The sequence below is a fragment of the Ictalurus punctatus genome, chromosome 16 (assembly GCF_001660625.3).
Source record: "Ictalurus punctatus breed USDA103 chromosome 16, Coco_2.0, whole genome shotgun sequence".
NCBI classification, from domain to species: Eukaryota; Metazoa; Chordata; class Actinopteri; order Siluriformes; family Ictaluridae; genus Ictalurus; species Ictalurus punctatus.
Window position 1 is genome coordinate 13,955,583 of NC_030431.2, and position 21,808 is coordinate 13,977,390.

At 39.9% G+C, this 21,808-nt stretch overlaps 1 protein-coding gene across 1 annotated transcript in view; it reads right to left on the reverse strand.

Moving 5' to 3' along the window:
* Positions 1 to 21,164, reverse strand: part of robo4 (roundabout, axon guidance receptor, homolog 4 (Drosophila)) — a 26,093-nt gene extending 4,929 nt beyond the window's left edge. Inside the window, exons 1-16 of the mRNA XM_017489814.3 lie at positions 20,874 to 21,164; positions 18,684 to 19,010; positions 17,302 to 17,459; positions 16,985 to 17,105; positions 12,037 to 12,175; positions 11,730 to 11,857; positions 9,901 to 10,016; positions 9,493 to 9,724; positions 8,757 to 8,878; positions 7,460 to 7,631; positions 6,845 to 7,036; positions 6,711 to 6,753; positions 6,469 to 6,584; positions 5,358 to 5,663; positions 3,336 to 3,440; positions 3,027 to 3,165 (exon numbers count right to left, since the gene is read on the reverse strand). Of these exons, the coding sequence (XP_017345303.2) occupies positions 3,027 to 3,165; positions 3,336 to 3,440; positions 5,358 to 5,663; positions 6,469 to 6,584; positions 6,711 to 6,753; positions 6,845 to 7,036; positions 7,460 to 7,631; positions 8,757 to 8,878; positions 9,493 to 9,724; positions 9,901 to 10,016; positions 11,730 to 11,857; positions 12,037 to 12,175; positions 16,985 to 17,105; positions 17,302 to 17,459; positions 18,684 to 19,010; positions 20,874 to 20,919 (2,462 nt within the window). The 5' untranslated portion in view covers positions 20,920 to 21,164. The remainder of the gene's footprint in view (positions 1 to 3,026; positions 3,166 to 3,335; positions 3,441 to 5,357; positions 5,664 to 6,468; positions 6,585 to 6,710; positions 6,754 to 6,844; positions 7,037 to 7,459; positions 7,632 to 8,756; positions 8,879 to 9,492; positions 9,725 to 9,900; positions 10,017 to 11,729; positions 11,858 to 12,036; positions 12,176 to 16,984; positions 17,106 to 17,301; positions 17,460 to 18,683; positions 19,011 to 20,873) is intronic.
* Between the last annotated feature and the right edge of the window lie 644 nt (positions 21,165 to 21,808).

A 21,808-nucleotide genomic window follows, 5' to 3' on the forward strand; every position in this document is an offset into this window, starting at 1 on the left:
TTAATAATGTGTATTGAGTGGACATATAACCAATACAACTGAATCTATTTTTAAATTTTCTCCCGTTAAAGCCCGCGGAAGGAGGCTTTGGGAAAAGTAGGTCATCAGCGCCTTATAGTATTGGAGTCAGTAAGGGACCATCTAAAAAGTGCATGACCTGGGCAACTGTATAAGATTCTACTAAGTTTATAGTTGTCTACTTAACAGGATATCTAACTTATTGCAGTGTTAGGATACAGTATGTATAAATAATTTTTTATAGCATATATATGATTAATGATATACCTTTATATTACACATTAAATTTATTGTACCATATAAAACTCTTATACAGTTGCCGAGGTCATGCACTTTTTAGACGGTCCCTTAGTGACTCCATTACTATAAGGCGCTGATGACCTGCATTTCCCATATCATTTTTTATAGCATATATATTATTAATGATATACATTTATATTACACATATAAACTTGTGCCATATAAAACTCTTATACAGTTGCCCAGGTCATGCACTTTTTTAGACGGTGACTCCATTACTATAAGGCGCTGATGACCTGCGTTTCCCAAAGTCCATAGGCTTTAACGGGAGAAAATTTTAAAATATATTCAGTTGTACTTGGTTCTATGTCCACTCAATACACATTATTAAGACAATACACATTAAGTCCTTTTTGTGTGTATATTTCTTGAGAAATAGAAGAGAGAAGTTCGAATGTACAGCGAATGTCCAATATAAATCCAACTTTAACGCAGTGCGTGCGGTTTACAAAACTGAGGGTACGAATTGCAAAACCGAGGGTACATATTGCAAAACCAAGGGTACGGATTGCAAAACTGAGGGTACGGATTACACATGGCTGTATTTTTTTTTCTTACCTGACACTAGGGGGGCTCTGTATGAATAAATACATTTTTTTTTAACTGTGTTTTTGTATGACTATTTATGTCTTCCTGGGAAAGAAATAGGTATTAGAGAAAAAAAAAATACTGGTACTGTGTTATCTCTAAAGGTGACATTCTGTTTTGGAACATAACATTACTTTTCCGAAGGTTGTTATCCACACATACTGTGTATGAAGGTGCTCCATAAGCCACCTCCTCTGTCTGTAGTCTCTAATCCACAGTAGTTTTTGGCCTTAAGGCCTGTGTGGCCTTTGTCTCTCTGAATTCTGGCTGCATTTTAATTTGACACACTTCCAGACTCTCTAATGAGCAGAGTGGAGCAGCAAAGTCCATTAAAGTGCGCTGTAGGCTGAAAATGTTTCCTGGCCAAGAGCGAGACTTCCTCTTCCATTTATGCTTAATGACAGGGCCTGGTCACAGATCCTCTTCTGTGAGTACTGGGGCTTTTTAAAACTATGTGTAGTTTAAGTAGAAGTGTGTTTGTTCAAAAATATTCTGAGAATTAACTTCCTCTGCTAAGTGTTTTAATATGCAATATAATGGATAAAACTGTATTAGAAGAAAAGTTACTGTATGCAACCAACTCATACATTAGACAGCTTTGTATTAAAAAAATATAGCAATACAGTCCATACATCTTCTATAGAGAATCTTTCTGAATGTTCTGCCATCAGGATTGGTCTTCTAAATTTGCGTAAATAGTGGCATACATCATCTTTTGTGTAGACACTTTACAGATTATAAATGAAGCTACTGATGTTCAAAGTGCTAGTAACTTAACGCAAAATCAAGGAAACTCCTCAATATTTGCGGGAACTTGAAATTTTTCGGAATTATTGCAGATTTTTTGCCAAGACGCATTATGCGACGTCATCACAATATGTCATCAGCCAAAGCCCCCTTCGATTGACGTGCATTGAGTACAGCTAAACAGTTTCATTAACCAACAAACATCACTGCAAAAGACCATGCAAAAAAATTCATGCAATTGCAATTTTGCCAATTCAAGTAGTTTCCCACAAAAAAGCACAAAAAACTCCACAAACTGCAATCTCATATTTTGAAAATAGCTGCAGCAAAATCAAGCATTTCCGTTGCAACAATCACAAAAGAACTCCGTGAAATCCTGTACGGACTATATGACAGGATATGATATGACAGATACAATAAAAAAACAATTTAAAAAAACCCCACACACATCTGACCTCTGATTGAGTGTCCAAGTGGCAGGGTTAACCCCAGAGAGAAATAGAATGATAAGAAACAGAGAAAAAGATGACTGACAGGCAAGTAGAGACCTTCTTTTCTGGTTAGATATTGGTCAGAAACCTCCTGTTTATAGAGCCCAGGGCTCTACAGAAACTGGATGTTTTCCTCTACGCTAAAATTTTATTAACATAAAGAAACAAAATGTTCTGACTTATCCCAACTTTAAAGCACTTCCCCATCTCACCCCTACTTATCTAATAAAAGTTCTACATCTTTACGCCCCATGTGAAACACTTATGTCCTCAAGTAGTGATTCATTTACAATCTCTACGACCATCACTACTATCAGACTCGCCAATATGCTGAGCAGAATGCCATGGCCCCCTTTTATCCTATTTCAAAGCCGTGATGTATATTCGTCGGTTGTGTTCGTTTCCTCAGACACCAGGCACTCCTGTAACCTTGGCGTCTGTTGTAATCGGGCATAGATATGGCCAGAAGCAGGATATGATGTACTCTAGTCCTGTACAGAGGGGTGTGTGTGTGTGTGTGTGTGTGTGTGTGTGTGTGTGTGTGTGTGTGTGTGTTTGGCATAGCAAGAAAGTGGACGGGCCATGAAATAACCTTTTTAAACAATATGCACAGAAATAATGGCTTTGATTATAACTCCTGAAGGGTAGATATGACGCTTCAATTAACCATAATTTGATTATAAAATAAATCTGTATTTCACCCAATCATATCAGTAACCACTTTCCACCACTACACTTCCTCCTAGCAATTTTAGCGCTTTTATATCTATTTTTTCAATTAAAGTGACCTTCTTATAAATATACAGATTTCTATTGATTATAATTATAATAATTATCTATTGTTCTTATGTGAAGAGGAGAAAGACTGGGATTTTTTCTCACCCCTCCTCAGAGCTGACACTGTGGTTGTCATCCATAGGCAGAGGTGAAGGAGTGGGCAACATATCCACCAAACGCACTGAGGCAGAGTACTGCAGAATCCTGGGAGAAGTGAATGGTTTCATCCTTTCAGACACTTGCCCTAAAATACAGAGGAGAAATCAGGAGTATATTTTACTGCATGCTATTACACAGGGATCTGAAAAGTCCTGTACAGACAGAGGCTGCAAAACACCATAAGCATTTCAATTGCGCTGTATATTAGATAGAAGTACGCAGTACTTCATCGTGCAGTTCTAAATGTCAGCACACCTGAATTCTGGCTGAGTCTGTGTTGATGGATGTTGGATGTGTTGCGCAGCATCAGCGCTTGCTGGTGTATAGGCACTAATGGAGCACTCTTCACTGCATGCAGCTCTGGAGAGAGCATTTAAAACAATATACTAGCATAAATACAAAATTCACAATAACTCACTGAGTTCTTGCTTTTTCTAAATCATTTCAAGGGAAAGAAATAAATAATACAAAGAAGAGATGCATGATGTGATTTTATCCTGTTAGTGCTGTGCGATACAGTATAATGTCACAATATCTTTTGTTAGAATACTGCAGGACAGTAGCTGTAGAGAACTGACCAATCGAACACACACTTTCTCCTCAAAAACAGATTTTTTTAAAAAGGTACTAAATTACATTGTAACAAATAATTGATAAGGTGTTATCAGTCAGAAGCCACAACCTTATGTAATTATAGGTATACCATTACCTTACTTTGTTACCACTTGTTTAATGTTTCTTGCCACATACTGTACTTCACTTTAAAGTCACATTTTAGCAAATCACTGTTATTTTAAGTGTTTAATGTACTAGAAGGAGGGCAGTTTCTTGCTATAAGCCATATAACTAGTGGCTTAAGGCCCTGAGCACATTTGCTTCGTGCCTCCGGGGTTAAGGGTTAGATTCCCGGCTCTGCCCTGTGTGCGTGGAGTTTGCATGGTCTCCCCATGCTTCCTCCAGGTACTCCGGTTTCCTCCCCCAGTCCAAACACATTCACTGTAGGCTGATTGGCGTTTCCAAAGTGTCCATAGTGTGTGAACGGGTGTGTAAGTGTGCGTGTCATTGTGCCCTGCGATGGGTTGGCACCCCGTCCAGGGTGTCACCCGCCTTGGTGTCCCAAGTCTCCTGGGATAGGCTCAAGTCTTCCCGCAACCCTTTGTAGGATAAGCAATACAGATAATAGATGGATTGATGGATTATGTCTTCCTGTTGTCTCCCCGTCAGTCTGTCTGTATATCTCAGATACTTGTTAGCCCAATATCTCAAGAATGCAGAGTGGAATGTTGGTGGAGTTTATGTGGAATTACCATTGTAACCAATTGATGAACTAATTTTGGATTTTGGATTTGATCCAAACAGGGTCAAGGTCATAGCAAGGTCAAATGTCTGAAAGGAGTTCTACTTGTTAAAACAGATATGCTGGGGGCACGGTGACTTAGTGGTTAGTATCTTTGCCTCTGGGGTTGGGGGTTTGAATCCCACTTCTGCCCTATGTGCGCAGCGCTTGCACTTTCTCTCCCCGTGCTTCGGGGGTACTTCGGTTTCCTCCCCCAGTCCAAAGACATGTGTTGTAACCTGACTGGCAATCTAAATTGACTGTAGTATGTGAATGTCTGTGTCATTGTGCCCTGCGATGGGTTGGCATCCAGTCCAGGGTGTCCCCTGCTTTGTGTTCCCTGGGATAGGATCCAGGCAACCCTGTGACCCTGTGTAGGATAAGTGGTATGGAAAATGGATGGATAACTAGATTTGTCCTCTTTCTTTCTTACTCTTATTGACATAACTGAAATGGAAAAATATTAGTGGCTAACTTCCTAGTCTCTAGACCTAGCTAGTATCTAGTATCTTTTTCAATTGTTTTTATTTTATTGTTTATTAAACTGTTTTACTCTTATCCAAATAATATAGTATAGTATGTACATTCTTGCATATAACATAATATGACTGGTGTGTGAGGGGGCCTCTGAGAAAAATGTCTTACTTCCAAATGTTCAGAAACAGTTGTGATAATAAGGTACTACATGTATTAAAGCATGCAATCATTAGTGTCATATTCAGATAAACAAGTCTTGACAGGAATGTGCACTTGTTACAGTAGGCTTATAACAAAAACAGATTATGTATGTGGACATTAACCAGTAAGCTGGAAATGTTAATAAAAGTATTGGCATCCACCTGGATTTTCTATGTGCATTAAGAAGGCTAAATATGTACCAAGTGTATATTGTGAGCAAATCTCACATCTATTACTGCCACATCACTGTTTAATTATCTCACCTCGTTTGAAGTTCTTCTCCCAGGACCCCTTTCGAACACCCATACTGGGCTGGGCAGGAAGGGCCCGTTTCCATGGCTGTACTTGCCGCTCGTTGGTGACGGGTGATTTGGCAGCAGGCTGAGTTATGTGTATGGTCTCTGTGTTGTGTTGCTGTCTGTGGCACTGAGGCATTTTGGGACATCGTCCCGAGCTGTTAAAGGTTTTCATACTGTTACCACTCAGATCCACATAGAAGGTGCCGTAGACGCCACAGTTGTCTGGCACTATTGGTACAGATGAGTCTTTTTTTGCTGTTATGGGTAGAGCTGAGGGGACAGGGAGAAAACAGAGGACACATTTATACTATATCAAACCAATGCTGGTCATAATTAACAGTGATGAGGACTACAGGGATTAGACTTCAGCAGAATCTGTGTTTTGTCCTTATGAATACGGACATGCCCTAGGAGAATGTTAGATTAAAAGGTGAAGAATAAAATTATGCTATGCTAAGAAAAATATGCTAAACTAATGATTTTGTTTCTATGTCACATGGATATCCATGTGTAATATGACAGTGAAGAAGGTAAAACAATTTTACAGCTCAATTTAAATGGAACCTCTATTCCGTGAAAGCTTAGATAAAGTTTGGAAAGAAAGCGGGACATAAGGATCATATACACTAAATCCACTGCTCATTATGTCTGAAAAGTTCAACAGTGCTCTCTTATAGGCAACATTTAGCTTATTTGGATTTGAACTTTGTTGTGTTTACTCTGGTTTGTTTGGGGTGTGAACCCAGAAATTGCATACAGCTGTGAAGCTAAACATCTGGTCTGTGAAGGGATCTGTGTAATTTTCCCTCGAGTTTCTTCGTACCCCCAAGGCTTACTCTGGCTTGTTGCTTTTTTGATTATTGTCTCTGCCTAGTTTTGCCCATTTGCTGATCACCTGACATCTGCTTTTCCACCACCTATTTAAACCATTTAAATATAAAAGTGAACGAGTAGTATTAATTTCACTCTGAATTGGACTGGACTGCACATATTCATAGGTGAGAATCAGACTTTTGCTCTCCCAGTGCTCAGAGTGAAGGTGAGTCTAGCTCAAATTTAATTGGTTCTGACTCACTGGTCTTCCTGAAATCTGGCTTCTCCTGGTTTTGTGTCCACAGGCTTTGGCACTGTTCACCAACCAAGTCTGGCTTCCAAGCTCCTGAGATCCATGGAGAATCAGGCTCTGCCATCCTAATCAGGAGCATAAATAAAAGTGCTGAGCAAACCATAAACCTGTGTCTAATATCTTAGGCTAATATATAACATTCAATGACAAAAATAGATCTTAACTGAATTTAAAAAAAAAACTTCTTATACCTGTGCTTGATGATGAGATCCTCACTAGCAAGTCTATATAAACCTAAACAAAAACAAGAAACATTACGTTGACAACTTAAAATTTGGTTACATGAACAAAATGCAGTGGTATATGTCTAAGATTTGATGTTAACCTGGTTTGTGATGTCCACCTCTCAGGCTCACAGGTCTGACATGTTTCCGATACAGACAAGCAGCTGTAACCATCATTACACACCACAAGAGGGCGCCGACACTTCCGATAAACACTGGCTCCCTCATTAACGCCAACACATCAGACATGCTCAGTGAACTTTTGTGATGTGGAGTAGATTCCTGCTTGGACTCTGAGAAAGAGAGAGCCAGGGGAGAGGGTGAACCAAAAAAACAGAGAGAAAGTCAGAGAGAGATTGAAAAAATAACATCCATATAGGTTAACAATGATTATTTGATAGTGCTAAGGTATGTTTGCAGATGTTTCAGAGATGTGAATGGAGGAACTGAACAAAGAGAAATATTGTGTTTAACCGATTACTCTAACGTGAAGGAGAAACAAGATGAAACACAGTCAAATCCAGGATGTTATAGAGAGACTGGAATACAACTTTTTTTAAAAATTTCTATTTATTGATACACTTCACTTGACTAAAAGCAACGTTTTCTATCTTGTATTTTTCCCATTTAGACCTTTAAGCCTAATTTGTTGTATAAAACCAGGTGGATTAAAACACAACAACTTAAATGTGAACTCTGTAGGGTATATATAGTACCCATGAGTAGTTTGTATGGATTAGTCTGAGCTCCGACTCCGGCACCGTTTAGCGCTGCCACTCGGAGCCAGTACACCCTGCCAGGCTGCAGTGGCCTGATCTCCAGAGTGTGTGTGCCACTGTCCACTGTCCAGTTCAGATACTGCTGCTCTTCTTCCTGTACACACCACACCTGAAACACACAAGAAAATGTAGAACCAAGATACAACACAAACATCTTCCGAGTTTATATCTTTACAAGCCATTATATTGCGGTCCTATGGTTATGAGACCAGTTTCACTCTTCACTGAAGTGAATAGTTCAAGTCATGAGGTCTATAAATATCTTTTCAACTTGAATCTAATTACAATATTAGTAAAATGCCATCTCCGAGTGGAAAACATTGTATAAACAAATCGGTGTATCCGGTTAAACAGCCAAAACTGTTTTTGTACACATTTAAATAATGAGCTTGATATTCAAATAGTTGAATTATGTTTGTAAAATAAATCTGTTAAGAGGTAGTCCACTGAATTGTTTGTACGTTTAAAGGGATCCCTGGCTCCAAAAGGTTTGAGTAGGTATATTTTTGATACCTTTATTAAATATTATTATGCCATATTGCATTTTCATTTATATTATATGCCATATTTATTGTATATTCATACTGTTAATAAGTAGTCTGACATTAGTAAGTATTTACTGAATTGAAAGAATCAATGGTATGTCATGTTCCGTTTATTTGTACTGCAGTGAATATAATAAAATTGTACATGTGTATTAAAGGAATATTCCAGAATTTCCTGTCTTATCTTAGATTATTAATAGGAATAATAATTTCAGCATATCTCCCTGTTGCAAGAAAAGAACAAACACCCACTTATGATGGAAAATGGGTGTTGAGAAAGTTTTACAGTACTAAAGCTCTTCTGCAGAGCTTTAGCTAATATGTGATCTCCAGTTAATTATTAGGCAGGAATGGGTGGAAAAGTCCATCCTCTTTGAGAATTTACTTAAGTACATTAGTTACATTAGTTGTATTTTGTATTTATAAGATACATTAGTTGTATTTTGTGGGGAAGTATTCAGTGGCCACAAGAAGCTTAATAAAACTTGGTAAAAACCACTGTGTCATGTTAGTGACTCTGTAGAAAAGCTAAAAATGGGAAATGATTTCCTTTTAGTTAAGGTTAGGTGTAGGCAAAGCATTATTACTAAAATTAGATTTCCTGACCAAGGCAGTTATACACAAATATAGTAAAACTAATGTGTGTGTGTGTGTGTGTGTGTGTGTGTGTGTGTGTGTGCGCGCGTTACCTGGTATCCCTGAATGATCCCATTGTGAGCCTCATGAGGCGGAGGCTCCCAGCTCAGCTGGGCTGTGTCATTGTGTTCAGCAGGCATTGTTATAGACACATCCTGAGGAGGAGCACTGGGAACTGGGAACATTCGATAAAGCTATTAAACTCTTTTTAAATTGGAAGTTAAATAATGCCAGAAAACTTTTTTTCCGGCATCAAAATTTTAAATATATTTGTTCAAAGAACCTAAATGTTCTTTGTTCTCATTTTGTCCTGAGAGCTACCTTGAGATAATGTGTTACTAAACTGGGTTTATTTTGACTGATTTTACATAAAATAAATTAGTCCCTGGCATATTCCCTCCCTCTCTTATTTGCTCTCAAACCTGTGCACACACAACATTCATAATAACTCTGTGCATGAGATAATAAATAAGATGTTAATGGATTACATTTTAGTACAACAAAAAAAGAGATGGTTTTGGTCATTACCTGCTAAGTAATATACAAGAATGAACACATGAATCAGAAATATGGTATCAGTCTCTCAGTGTGGCAGGGACAATTAATCAGTTAATTATATAATGTAACGCCATTCTCTATTACTAATATCTATAGACCGCCAACTTTATTCATAAATCATTATATATATATATATATATATATATATATATATATATATATATATATATATATATATATATATATATATATATAAATTAGTGTGCCATTAAACCCATTCTGAGAACCTACCAGTCTCTGGAACTCTCAAGTGCCTTGTGTTACTTTCTCTGCCATAAAGATCACTCCCATAAGGCCGGACTTTAAACTCATATTTGTATCCCCTCTTCAGGGGACCGATGTGAGTCTGGAGTGCAGGGTGGGCCACCTTCTGTGCTGTCCAATCAGAACTGGCAGGTAGGAGAGAGCGGTACAGCACCTCAAAGCCATCCAGGTAGTGTAGTTGTTGATATGATGACTGAAGCTAGCATAAAGAGACAAAAGAGGACTTTCAAAATATACACATACAAATAAGTCAGGATTTATAGTTTTCTTACTTACAATTTAGCAATATGTACTTTCCTAAATGGCATGACATTTTACTCCTAGCAAACTGCATCAGAGATGACAAAGTAATCAGTAACATAATGTACAAATTACCTTCCATGTGACTTGTGAGATGTTAGATGCAGTTCTCAGAACAGTGACGTTCTCTAAACTGATACGCAGAGCAGATAATTCTTTATGCAGGTCCTTCTGGCTGCTGCTAGCTGTGCCTGGAGCAACAGTAGAGATACAATGTTACAAGAGAATACTACTGAAATCTCAAGAATTTATGAACTTATACGCTCAGAAAAATATATTGTGCTATAAAATACAGTATACTGAGTATAATCATGATATAGAAATAAATTATCATAATATATAAAAGCTATAACAGTGGTATTGTACTGTTAATTACTGTTAATTTAATGTTAATTGCAAAATCATTCAGTGGATGTTAAGTTTTAATGTCATTATGCTTTTTTAAACTTACAGTATTATATCTGTTTTTCAGGTGCATCCTTTCAGTACAATAACCTTCACATACATACAAATGCATTTAAATCATAATTGGCCTGTAATTATTCTGCCAGACAGAATGAACAATAAACATTAGCAGTAATGCTACACTATACATTAGTATATTCGTTTCACAAAAAAACACAAACAAAATCACATGAATGCACCATAATTGAATCGTAAACACAGATTCAGCCACCTCAGAGATGAATATGAGATGATAAATCAGAATTTCAGTTTTAATTTCCTGATATTTACATCTAGATGCACTGAACCACTTTGAGCCCACCCATTTTCCAAGGGATCAAAAAAATTGGAACATGTAACTGACAGGTGTTACTTGTTGTCCAGGTATGCCCTGTTAGAGTGATTGCTTAATAAATAGCTTTAATAATTGTACAATTAATAGCTCTCAGTGATTAAATCACTCTCAGTGTCTACTGTTGGTTTGAGACATGGGTTTCACCTATGAAAACTGTATTTGTTATTAAAAAAGATAAACCAACATGAAGACCTGAGAGCTGGCTATGGGAGAAAAGCAATTTTGAAGATAAGAAAAAAGGGAAGAGCCATTGCGCAAGCACTGGGTATAACCAATACAATAATATGGAATGACCTGAAAAAGAAAAAAACCATTGGTGTACTAACAACCAGACATCAAACAGGACGGCTAAGGAAAACAAGAACAGTTGATGAAAGAAACATTGTGAGAGCTGTGAAGAAAAACTAAAAAACAACAGTCATCACCAACAGCCTCCACAGGGCATGGGTGAATGTATCACAATCCACCATTCATCAGAAGTCTACAGAAACATTCTGTCTGCCAGTGTATAGAGAAATGCATCTAATCCTATTAGGAGGAACTTCATCATGCAGCAAGACAATGACCCAAAACACACTGCCAACACAACAAAGAACAGTCAATCACTCACACCTTAACCCAACTGAGCAGCATTTCACCTCCTGAAGAGGAGACTGAAATGAGAAACCCCCTGTAACAATCAACAACTGAAAGAATCTTTGGCACAAGCCTGAAGAAGAATGCAACAGTTTGGTAATGTCAGTGGGTCACCAGCTTCATGCAATTAATGCAAGCAAGGGATATGCAACCCAATATTAAGTGTTATTTACATTAAGATGATCAGTGCCTATACTTTTGCTAGATGTAAATATCATGAAATGAAAGCTGAAATTCTGATCTTTTGTCTCATATTCATATTTTGATCTCAAACCAAAATGCCTTCAGTATATAGCAAAAACAAAAGAATTGGCCTTGCCAGTCCATTAATTTCAGAGAAATCAAAATAACATAATACTAAAAGTTAATCAGATAGCCTTAACAGGTATCTTATTGTAAATGTACTATATGTACAATACATGCAATACCATCATGCAAAGAGAATATGGTTTATGATGACTACATTTACCTTCCACAAAGAGCCGAGCACTAGCTTTAGACTCGCCTACATCGTTGACCGCAGTACAGGTGTACCTTCCTGCATCCTGTAACGTCACATAGTGGATCTGAAGACTCTGATCTGGATTAACCAAATACCTAATATCAATGCACAAGAGAGAAAGAAGACTTATAAAACTGTTTGACCAGCAAGAGTATCATCGTAGACTTCTGGGTCTGTTGCCATGTGTCTAAAAACTCTAATAAAAGTTTCATTTTAAGTACCACCAAAATGCTAGCGGAACTCAGTGTGTGAACTGACATGCTGTGTCTCTAACCTGCCATTGGGTAAAGGCCCCTGTTCTCTGCTCCACTCCACCATGGGCATCGGGTCACCCTTAGCCTCACAGAAGAAATGTGCAGACTCTCCGATGCTCACAGAAATGTTCTGTGGTTCATGTAGTATCACCGGTTTCTCTGGAGAACAGAAACACAGGAGGTCACTTTAATGTCCTGCTTTAATATTGTGCTTTAAAAAAAAAATAGAAAATAGCACAGTGCTAAGTTTATTCACTCTTACAAACATGCATTAAAGTTGTAAATGTAAATGTAACATGTAAATATGTTATGTAACTTCTGAAGGGCAATACTAAATGAGAAAAATAAGATTTTTACACAAATTTAAAACAATTTACACCAATCTTGCTGTTCAAAAGTTTACACAAAAGTGTATGAATGAAACCCACTACTATTATCATTCTAACTAACATTTGAGAGATTAAGAATGAATTTGCTGTTGGTTGTTGCGCCCTCTCTGGCAGATGGCACTGCGGCGTGGCTTCAGAGAGTGCGCGTAGCACGGGACGGAACTCTAGTATACGGACACGTGTCTTTGTTTTGGTTCTGTTCTCTTCTTGTTCCGGTATTGGTTTATGTTCAAGGGTGTCTCATTATTGGTTCCAGCTGTCTGTACTTAAGGGTGATTATGTTGGTTATTTAAACCCCTTGTGTTGCTGTGCGCTTCACGCAATATTACCCGTATACTTGAAAGTGATAGTGAATGCGTTACATATGCTAAGCAGTCTTATATATATGTCCTGCTCTCGTTCCATGCCTAGACTTTGGTTCCATGTTTAACCTAGTTAATCTTGTTCAGTATAGACCGCGTTTCCTGTGTTTTGTCTGCTGCATGAAAATAAAGACGTTGATCTGCACCTGCTTTTGCCTCACCTCGCGTGTCATAACACACGAGGTGTGCAACATAATACTGTGCCTACCACGCGGAAGCAGCAGATCAAAATGAATTCCGCCAAAGCTGCCAAGTTTGAGAAGTGGTGTCGATCGTTCTGGGAACAGAGCAAACAGCTAAACGAAGAACTTGCTCAGATCCACCGCCTTCTGAAGTCGCTGCAGCAAGCCGGGCCACGTGCCACATCGCCACCTGCGCAGTTTCCCCTGCCCCCACTGCCGGAGGACTACGCCACGCTACGTGGGCAGCCGAGCTACACGGATTACTGGGGCTTCTCGCCACCGGGGAACAACCCTACACTCTGCAGTCAGCCGAGCTACACAAAGTACATGGGCTTCCTGCCGCTGGGGAACAACACTACGCTATGCAGGCAGCAGAGCTACCCGAATTACTGGGGTTTCCCGCTGCCGGGGGACTACACTGCGCCATGTAAACAGCCGGAGGTCGCAGCCACGGAGCCTCCGCCTGAGGTCAACAGGGCGACCTCAGAGCTCCAGCCAGAGACCCGCGGGGAGATCTCTGCCACCGAGAAAGCTGTTCCGCTGCCCTGTCCTGCTGAGGAAGCTGTTCCACTGTCCTGTCCTGCTGAGGAAGCTGTCCCGCTGTCCTGTCCTGCTGAGGAAGCTGTTCCACTGTCCTGTCCTGCTGAGGAAGTTGTTCCGCCACCCTGTCCTGCTGAGGAAGCTGTCCCACTGTCCAGTCCTGCTGAGGAAGCTGTCCCGCTGCCCTGTCCTGTGGAGGAAGCTGTCCCGCTGCCCTGTTCTGCTGAGGAAGCCGTCCGACTGTCCTGCCCAGCCGAGGAAGCTGTCCCGCTGTCCTTCCCCGCTGGGGATGTAGCCCAGCGTTCCAGTTCTGCTGAGGACGGCGCCCAGCTTTCCAGTCCCGCCGAGGACGGCGCCCCGAATTTCAATCCCACCGGGGGTGGTGCTCCGCCTGTCTACAGCCCGGCGAAGGCCACCTTGTTTTCCAATGCATTGCGAGATAGCTCACACAGGGGAACCGGACTTGCTGTTGGAGGGGGGTGCTCGTTGGCGCTCCGGAAGTTGCGCCTTTGGAGTGGGGTTTTGTTATGCTTCAGAGAGTGCGCGTGCAAGGGACTGAACTCTAGTATACTGACACGTGTCTTTGTTTTGGTTCTGTTCTATTCCTGTTCCGGTATTGGTTTATGTTCGAGGGTGTCTCATTATTGGTTCCAGCTGTCTGTACTTTATGTTTAGGGTGATTATGTTGGTTATTGTGTTGCTGTGCACTTCACGCAGTATTACCCGTATACTTGAAAATGATAGTGAATGCGTTACATATGCTAAGTAGTCTTATTTCCATGTCCTGCCCTCGTTCCATGCCTAGACTTTGGTTCCATGTTTAACCTAGTTAATCTTGTTCAGTATAGACCGGGTTTCCTGTGTTTTGTCTGCTGCATGAAAATAAAGACGTTGATCTGCACCTGCTTCTGCCTCACCTCCCGTGTCGTGACATTAGTTAGCTAATGCTTTTCAAGTTCCTTGGTTCCTTGGTGAAAGGGGCTTTAAGCGGTGTGTGATTTCCAGCAGACACCTTCTTTCACCTATTTTTACTTTCATAATTTTAGTAGAGTTTATGCTTTTCTAATGTAATATTGGTGAAGAATTTGAATCTGTTCTTGAATCAAATTTACTTTCATTTATTTAGATAAGAAATTAATTGTTTTTGCCTGAGCAAAGAATTTGGGTACTTTTACCACCTCAGTTTTTATTGCTAAGGAAATAGAAACTAGTTCTTCATACTCCAGTAGATGTGTGGTAAGTACTGCATTTTAATTGTCTATAAACACATCGATTGGAATTGTGTGGAATTTCTCTGGAATTGGCTATAGATTCAGATCTGGAGGAAGTATGGAAAGGAAGCTAGTAGTTCACTATCAGTAGGTTTTTTTGTTTTTTTTAAACCTGCAAATTAAAATTAAATCAACTTGCAGATCAGGCAACCCTGCTGTCTGGCCAAAATGCTCTTATTAGAATCCTCCGTTTTAAAGTTGACTGCATACCATGTAATTAATGAGTCACGTCGGCCTAGTGACAACATAACAGATGGAAGTACAAAGCTAACTTTGCTTAAAAATTATGTTCACCTCAGATCTTACATTAATTTAACTAGCATTCACATACCACAGACCCCATTTAACAAAATAAACCCTAAACTACTTCAGGTACACGGTCAATACTGTATCTTTAAAGCTGTTAATTTAGCCTGTATAATTATATTTTTACTATAGTTCGTACCAAAACATTTCAGGCAGGGTATCAAGTATGTATGATGTACAGTATGTCACAAAAGTGAGTACACCCCTCACATTTTTGTAAATATTTGATTATATATATTGTCATGTGACTACAATGAAGAAATGACACTTTGCTACAATGTGAAGTATTGAGTGTACAGCTTGTATAACAGTGTAAATTTGCTGTCCCCTAAAAATAACTCAACACACAGCCGTTAATATCTAAACTGCTGGCAACAAATGTGAGTACACCCCTAAGTGAAAATGTCCAAATTGGGCCCAAAGTGTCAATATTTTGTGTGGTCACCATTATTTTCCAGCACTGCCTTAACCCTCTTGGGCATGGAGTTCACCAGAGCTTCACAGGTTGCCACTATAGTCCTCTTCCACTCCTCCATGACGACATCACGGAGCTGGTGGATGTTAGAGACCTTGTGCTCCTCCACGTTCCGTTTGAGGATGCCCCACAGATGCGCAATAGGGTTTAGGTCTGAAGACATGCTTGGCCAGTCCATCACCTTCACCCTCAGCTTCTTTAGCAAGGCAGTGGTTGTCTTGGATGTGTGTTTGAGGTCGTTATCATGCTGGAATACTGCCCTGCGGCCCAGTCTCCGAAGGGAGGGGATCATGCTCTGCTTCAGTATGTCACAGTACATATTGGCATTCATGGTTCCCTCAATGAACCGTAGCTCCCCAGTGCCGGCAGCACTCATGCAGCCCCAGACCATGACACTCCCACCACCATGCTTGACTGTAGGCAAGACCCACTTGTCCTTGTACTCCTCACCTGGTAGCCGCCACACACGCTTGACACCATCTGAACCAAATAAGTTTATCTTGGTCTCATCAGACCACAGGACATGGTTCCAGTAATCCATGTCCTTAGTCTGCTTGTCTTCATCAAACTGTTTGTGGGCTTTATTGTGCATTATCTTTAGAAAAGGCTTCCTTCTGGGATGACAGCCATGCAGACCAATTTGATGCAGTGTGTGGCGTATAGTCTAATACAGGTCACCCCTTCAACCTCTGCAGCAATGCTGGCAGCACTCATACGTCTATTTCCCAAAGACAACCTCTGGAGATGACGCTGAGCATGTGCCCTCAACTTCTTTGGTCGACCATGGCGAGGCCTGTTCTGAGTGGAACCTGTCTTGTTAAACCGCTGTATGGTCTTGGCCACCGTGCTGCAGCTCAGTGTCAGGGTCTTGGCAATATTGTTATAGCCTGGGCCATCTTTATGTAGAGCAACAATTCTTTTTTTTAGATCCTCAGAGAGTTCTTTGCCATGAGGTGCCATGTTGAACTTCCAGTGACCAGTGTGAGGAAGTGTGAGAGCAAGTACACCAAATTTAACACACCTGCTCCTCATTCACACCTGAGACCTTGTAACACTAACAGGTCACATGACACCCAGGAGGGAAAATGGCTAATTGGGCCCAATTTGGACATTTCCACTTAGGGGTGTACTCACTTTTGTTGCCAGCGGTTTAGACATTAATGGCTGTATGTTGAGTTATTTTTAGGGGACAGCAAATTGACACTGTTATACAAGCTGTACACTCACTACTTTACATTGTAGCAAAGTGTCATTTCTTCAGTGTTGTCACATGAAAAGATATAATCAAATATTTACAAAAATGTGAGGGGTGTACTCACTTTTTTGAGTTACTGTATATGAATGTATCCAGATATTAGTGCAAATTACTGTACATTAATAATTAAGGTTGTTTGGACAAGATGCAGTGTAACTGCAGTGTAACTGTATATCAACATTGCTCACCTAGAACTGTTAACCTGGCTGCTCTGCTTTCTCTGACTCCAACGATGTTTGAGGCCACACAGATGTACACTCCGGAGTCCTGTTTCCGGGCCGGAGCTATTATCAACTTCCCATTAAGCTCCTGAGCAATAAAGAATGACAAGAATGTGGCATAATCACCAAATAGCTTTGCTCTGCTGTACTTCAGAAATTACAGATATTGAACTATAACAGCAAAATTGCCATGGCATGGTTTGTTAGTCATCTTCCTTCTACACTTTAGGTTGATTAGTAAACAAACGGGGTCTTTGCACTCGACTCAGCAAATCAAGTCTCACAGTGTAGTGTTCATCTGTGGTGTTGATGAGGATGCCATCTTTCCTCCAGGTGATGTTAGGTTCAGGATGTCCCACCGGTGGGCTGCAGTTCATCATTGCCACCTCACCTGCAGCTGCCTCCACATCCCCGGGCTGCACATGAAACTCTTCACGCAGAACTTCGAATTAAAACAAACCCATTAACATCTCTTATAAAGAAATGTACATGTTTTAGGTATCAAGCAGGATAGAATGTTACGTCCAAATTAATTTTATACCACCTACCAGCCTATTAGAAATCATACTCATTGGGCAAATGTCAAATGGGCTTTCATTACAATATATAGCTTAAGATAAAATAAAAAAGTGGTAGTGTTACCCAGTCAGTACAGGATTTTTTTTCCAATTGCTGCGGCCAAAAATGCTTGATCTTCCTGGGACTTCAAAATTAGCTAATTTTTATGCTTTTTTTTTGTTGCATAAAACTACTTGAATTTGCAAAATTGCAATTGCACGAACTTGTCTTTTGTTGGTAAATGAGGTTGTTTAGCTGTACTTGTGCTCGGCACATGTGAATCAAAGAGGGCCTTGGCTGAATGCACATTGTAATGACGTCACATGATGCATGTTGGCCCAACTATGCAGAAAACCTGTGGTGATTTTGAAAAATTGCAGGCTCCTCCGAATACTGTCGAGTTCTATATACTTATTTACTGAGTAATGTTTTCTTCTTCTCTCTGTTGTAAAAGGTTTTAAAAAATTCTGAAAAGACATGTTTCTGATTGTTGTTTCAAATATTGTGTCTGTCTTCTGTTTTTATTCAATAAAAAATTTGAGAAAAAAAGAGCATTGAAGAGTTTGCTTGATTTTGTGTTCATTTCTGCGATTGCAAAATTCACTAGTAGAAAATAAACACCTACTGCACTTTACTAGCTCTGATATTTTAGCAGTGAATGCCGCTCTGATGTCTCAGTCGAGTCTGTACTGTGGAATGCACTGAGCAGCTGCATGTTTGAGCTCCAAACACAACGTGCTGTTACTGCTCAATTACTGCAGTGTTTGTTTGAGGGAGGAGGGCAAACTTTGACATCTGACCCTGACTAATCTCACTGATGATCTTCTGAGGCTTCCGCATCCTCTGGCCAATTCTGACTCTAAGCTTTAAGCCTGTTTGGATAGTAAATGATACTGCTCCAGCTCATCGATTTCTGTCTGTCTCTATTAAGCACATGAGCATGGAAATGGACTATAGACTCGTAGACAGTGAGGCATCATAGTAAGAGCACAACAAAAAAAAGCTTTTTGTCTTAAGAAGGTTGTCACTCATCTAGGTCACAACCACACTACGCAAAAGCTGATATGCTATAAGCATTAAATAGAAATAAAGCAACAGACTTTATTACCTGCAATGTGCAGAGAGGCATTCCTGCTGATTGCAGTGCCTGCACTGTTTCGAGCTAGGCAGGAATACACTGCTTCATGAGACTGGCTCTTCTTCCCAGTCACCACACTGAGGAAGAAGAGGCTACCCTCAGGCAGGATGATGGGCCGTGACTGACCCTCCATCTTCTCAGGCTCCAGAGGGATGCCATTGCGGAGCCACTGGATGGATGGTTCTGGGGTTCCTTCAGCTCGGCAGGAAAGTGTGGCAGGACTCCCAACACGCACCACCACATCAGACGGATGATGCACTATCCGGGGAGAAGCTTCATCAGAACGCAGTCTGGAACCTAAAAAAAAAAAACATGAGAAGATTAAGTTATTTGTAGATTCCTTTGTAGAGTCCTTTCATCTTAAACAAAACTACAATTGGTTTAAAGCCCATTCAAAAGAAATCAAATCAATCATCTAGATCAAGGTGTTACTGAAAGATCCCTGCTACAGTTGTGTCCAAAGGTTTGCATACCCCTTGCAGAATCTGCTATCCAACAGTGGCTATATGATGTTGAGATTCACACTGAGGGACTTTTTTTGATCCCTCTTATTTTGTTAACAGTATTAAGGTTTAGCAGATTCTGCAAGGGGTATGAAACGTTTGGCCACAACTGTATATCTAGGTTATTATCTAGATACTAAAGTCATAAATAACTCATGTTGTGAATTTTCTGTGCTTGTGCCTGTAAAGTTATGTGTTCAACTTTCACAAGTGCTAGACTTCCACCAGTGGCCTCATGATCAAGGTCATTAACCCAAAAGCCAACTGTCTCCTTGAGGATTGACAAAATTGTATGGACTCAAAACTATCTTCCTTTAAGAATTAAGACAACTTTGGAGCCAGAGGTCAAGCGACACCTAAGCCAACATAAATAAACAACTTCTATTCTTGGATGGCATCGTAACTCTTGTGTCACATGCCTGCCGCTGAAGACCACTCGGTGAGGAAACGGGTTTCCTGTGAGGATTTGAAGAGCAGTCAGTTTTTTTGTGAGGAACAAAAGGCCTTCATTTACAAACACAATCAGGAACTAGCAGGATATCCATCACCTGTGCAGAGAGCCCTCCAGCACAGACCCTGCTATTACTGGCCTTTTACAATGACCCCTTTATACCCACCACCAAAACACAACAATCACGTCAGTATGGGAGTGCATGCTTGAAACAAAGCGACACACTTGACTGAGTTTTGCCAGCTATTATCTGCCAGCACAACTTTTTCCTAGTATTTTATTGTATCTTAAGTATGTATCGATTAAACACGTGTCTTCAGCCAACTTCCGTTGACTAGAGAAGTGTAAGCAGCTTAACAATGTAGACTGGAATGTGATACATTCTTGGAATGTGATACAACTATCATCAACTATAAAAAAAGTTTCTATTGTCTTGTAAATGGAATTTCCTGAACTAAATGATCTACAACTTTGATGTCTATTTTATGGAATGCAGGATTTTCAAGAAAACAATGGACCAAATGGGATTGGACATGAGTGCATACTATAAAATAACAAAATATAATAATTGGCAATATAATAGATATAATAATATTATTATTAATTAATAGGCATATAGAAAAATGAGAGTTCGACAACACAAACAACAACACAAATATCTGATTAAAATCAGATGATATGTTCTTTCTGCCATGTGACCCTAACCTTACCCTAACACTATAGTGAAACTAATAGAAACACTCATAGTATTTGTAATGGTTTTAACGGTTATAATGGGAATTGTATTGGTTTTAATGGAAACTGTAATGGTCCCTGTGGGTTTCTACTGGTCATTTGTTGCCTTCTATTGGTGGCATACTATATCAAATGGATTCCATTAAGGACCGATAATGGTAATGGTTTTAATGGTTAGTTGTCGGTTTGTAATAGTATTTGTAATGGAAACCATTAGAATTTCTGTGATGGTTTCTATTGTTGTTGTTTTTTTTTCAGCAGGGTGGTTATTTTGGTAAAGCAATCAATCCCATGCACACTGAGATACCTATACATTCAATTAACTTTATACTACAGCATAAAGTGGACACTGAACTTCCCTTCGAAAACTTGCCATTAGTTCAGCCATTATAGTTATACGTTATAGAGCCTTACTAGCACATTGTGTCGCTCCTGAACAATACATTTAGTCATAAAACACTCTCTGCTCACCTTGAAGGTAATGAAGCAGTGCAGCAAGCAGGTAAATCCTGAACATCGGCGCTGCTCTATTCACGCGCTAACCGGAAAAATGAAGTTCAACAAAGATTTACTGCATCGCTGTCTCCTATAACCAAGTTCCGGTAGCAGCAGTAGGAAACTTTTACACAGGTGATACGCTAAATATATTAGGTTTATAAAAGTCCAATCGACAATGGGGAAAACACTCTTAAGTCCGTTAATAGGTCGAAAAGTCTCTCTCTCTCTCTCTCTCTCTCTCTCTCTCTCTCTCTCTCTCTCACTGTCTCTCTCCAGCTGTGCTGTTAAACATAGCGCCATCCGGATCTGGGACACTCCCCACACAGGGCGCGAGCGCAGCTGACATCACAGCCATGGAGCCTACTAGCAGTCTCCTCACATACCACAGCGTTTATTCAGGGTTTCATTCCGATATACTGGGGCGGTTTTATTGATATTTGTTTATTTAAAATATTCATTTCCACCTCGTCTAAGCTTTCTTGCAATTAATTAAAACAAAATCCCCGAAACCACGATACACAGATGGAAATATTTGAATATTTGTTTTGGAGACATTTCCTGTATACATTACTGACATCAATAGTACATTATTGGTTTTATTTCAGTTTAAAGCACCCAATAAAGTTCATCAATGTAGGGGAAAAAGCGACAAGAATAACACCAATTCGACGTTCTCGTGCTACACATTGTAGTAAATGCTCCCCTGTACCTACCTGTCTGTATGTGCCTGACTCGGGATAACACAGTTGCAGTTGATGCTTGAGGGTGAGCGTTCCTGGCCCTGCCTCACTCATACACTGGAGTAAGCAAAGACTCATATACTGTAAATGAGGTCTCCATTGCCTCCGTAGAAGTCATAGTAGCTATGTTGTGGTAAGTATTGTTAATTTGCTAACACTAACTGGCAA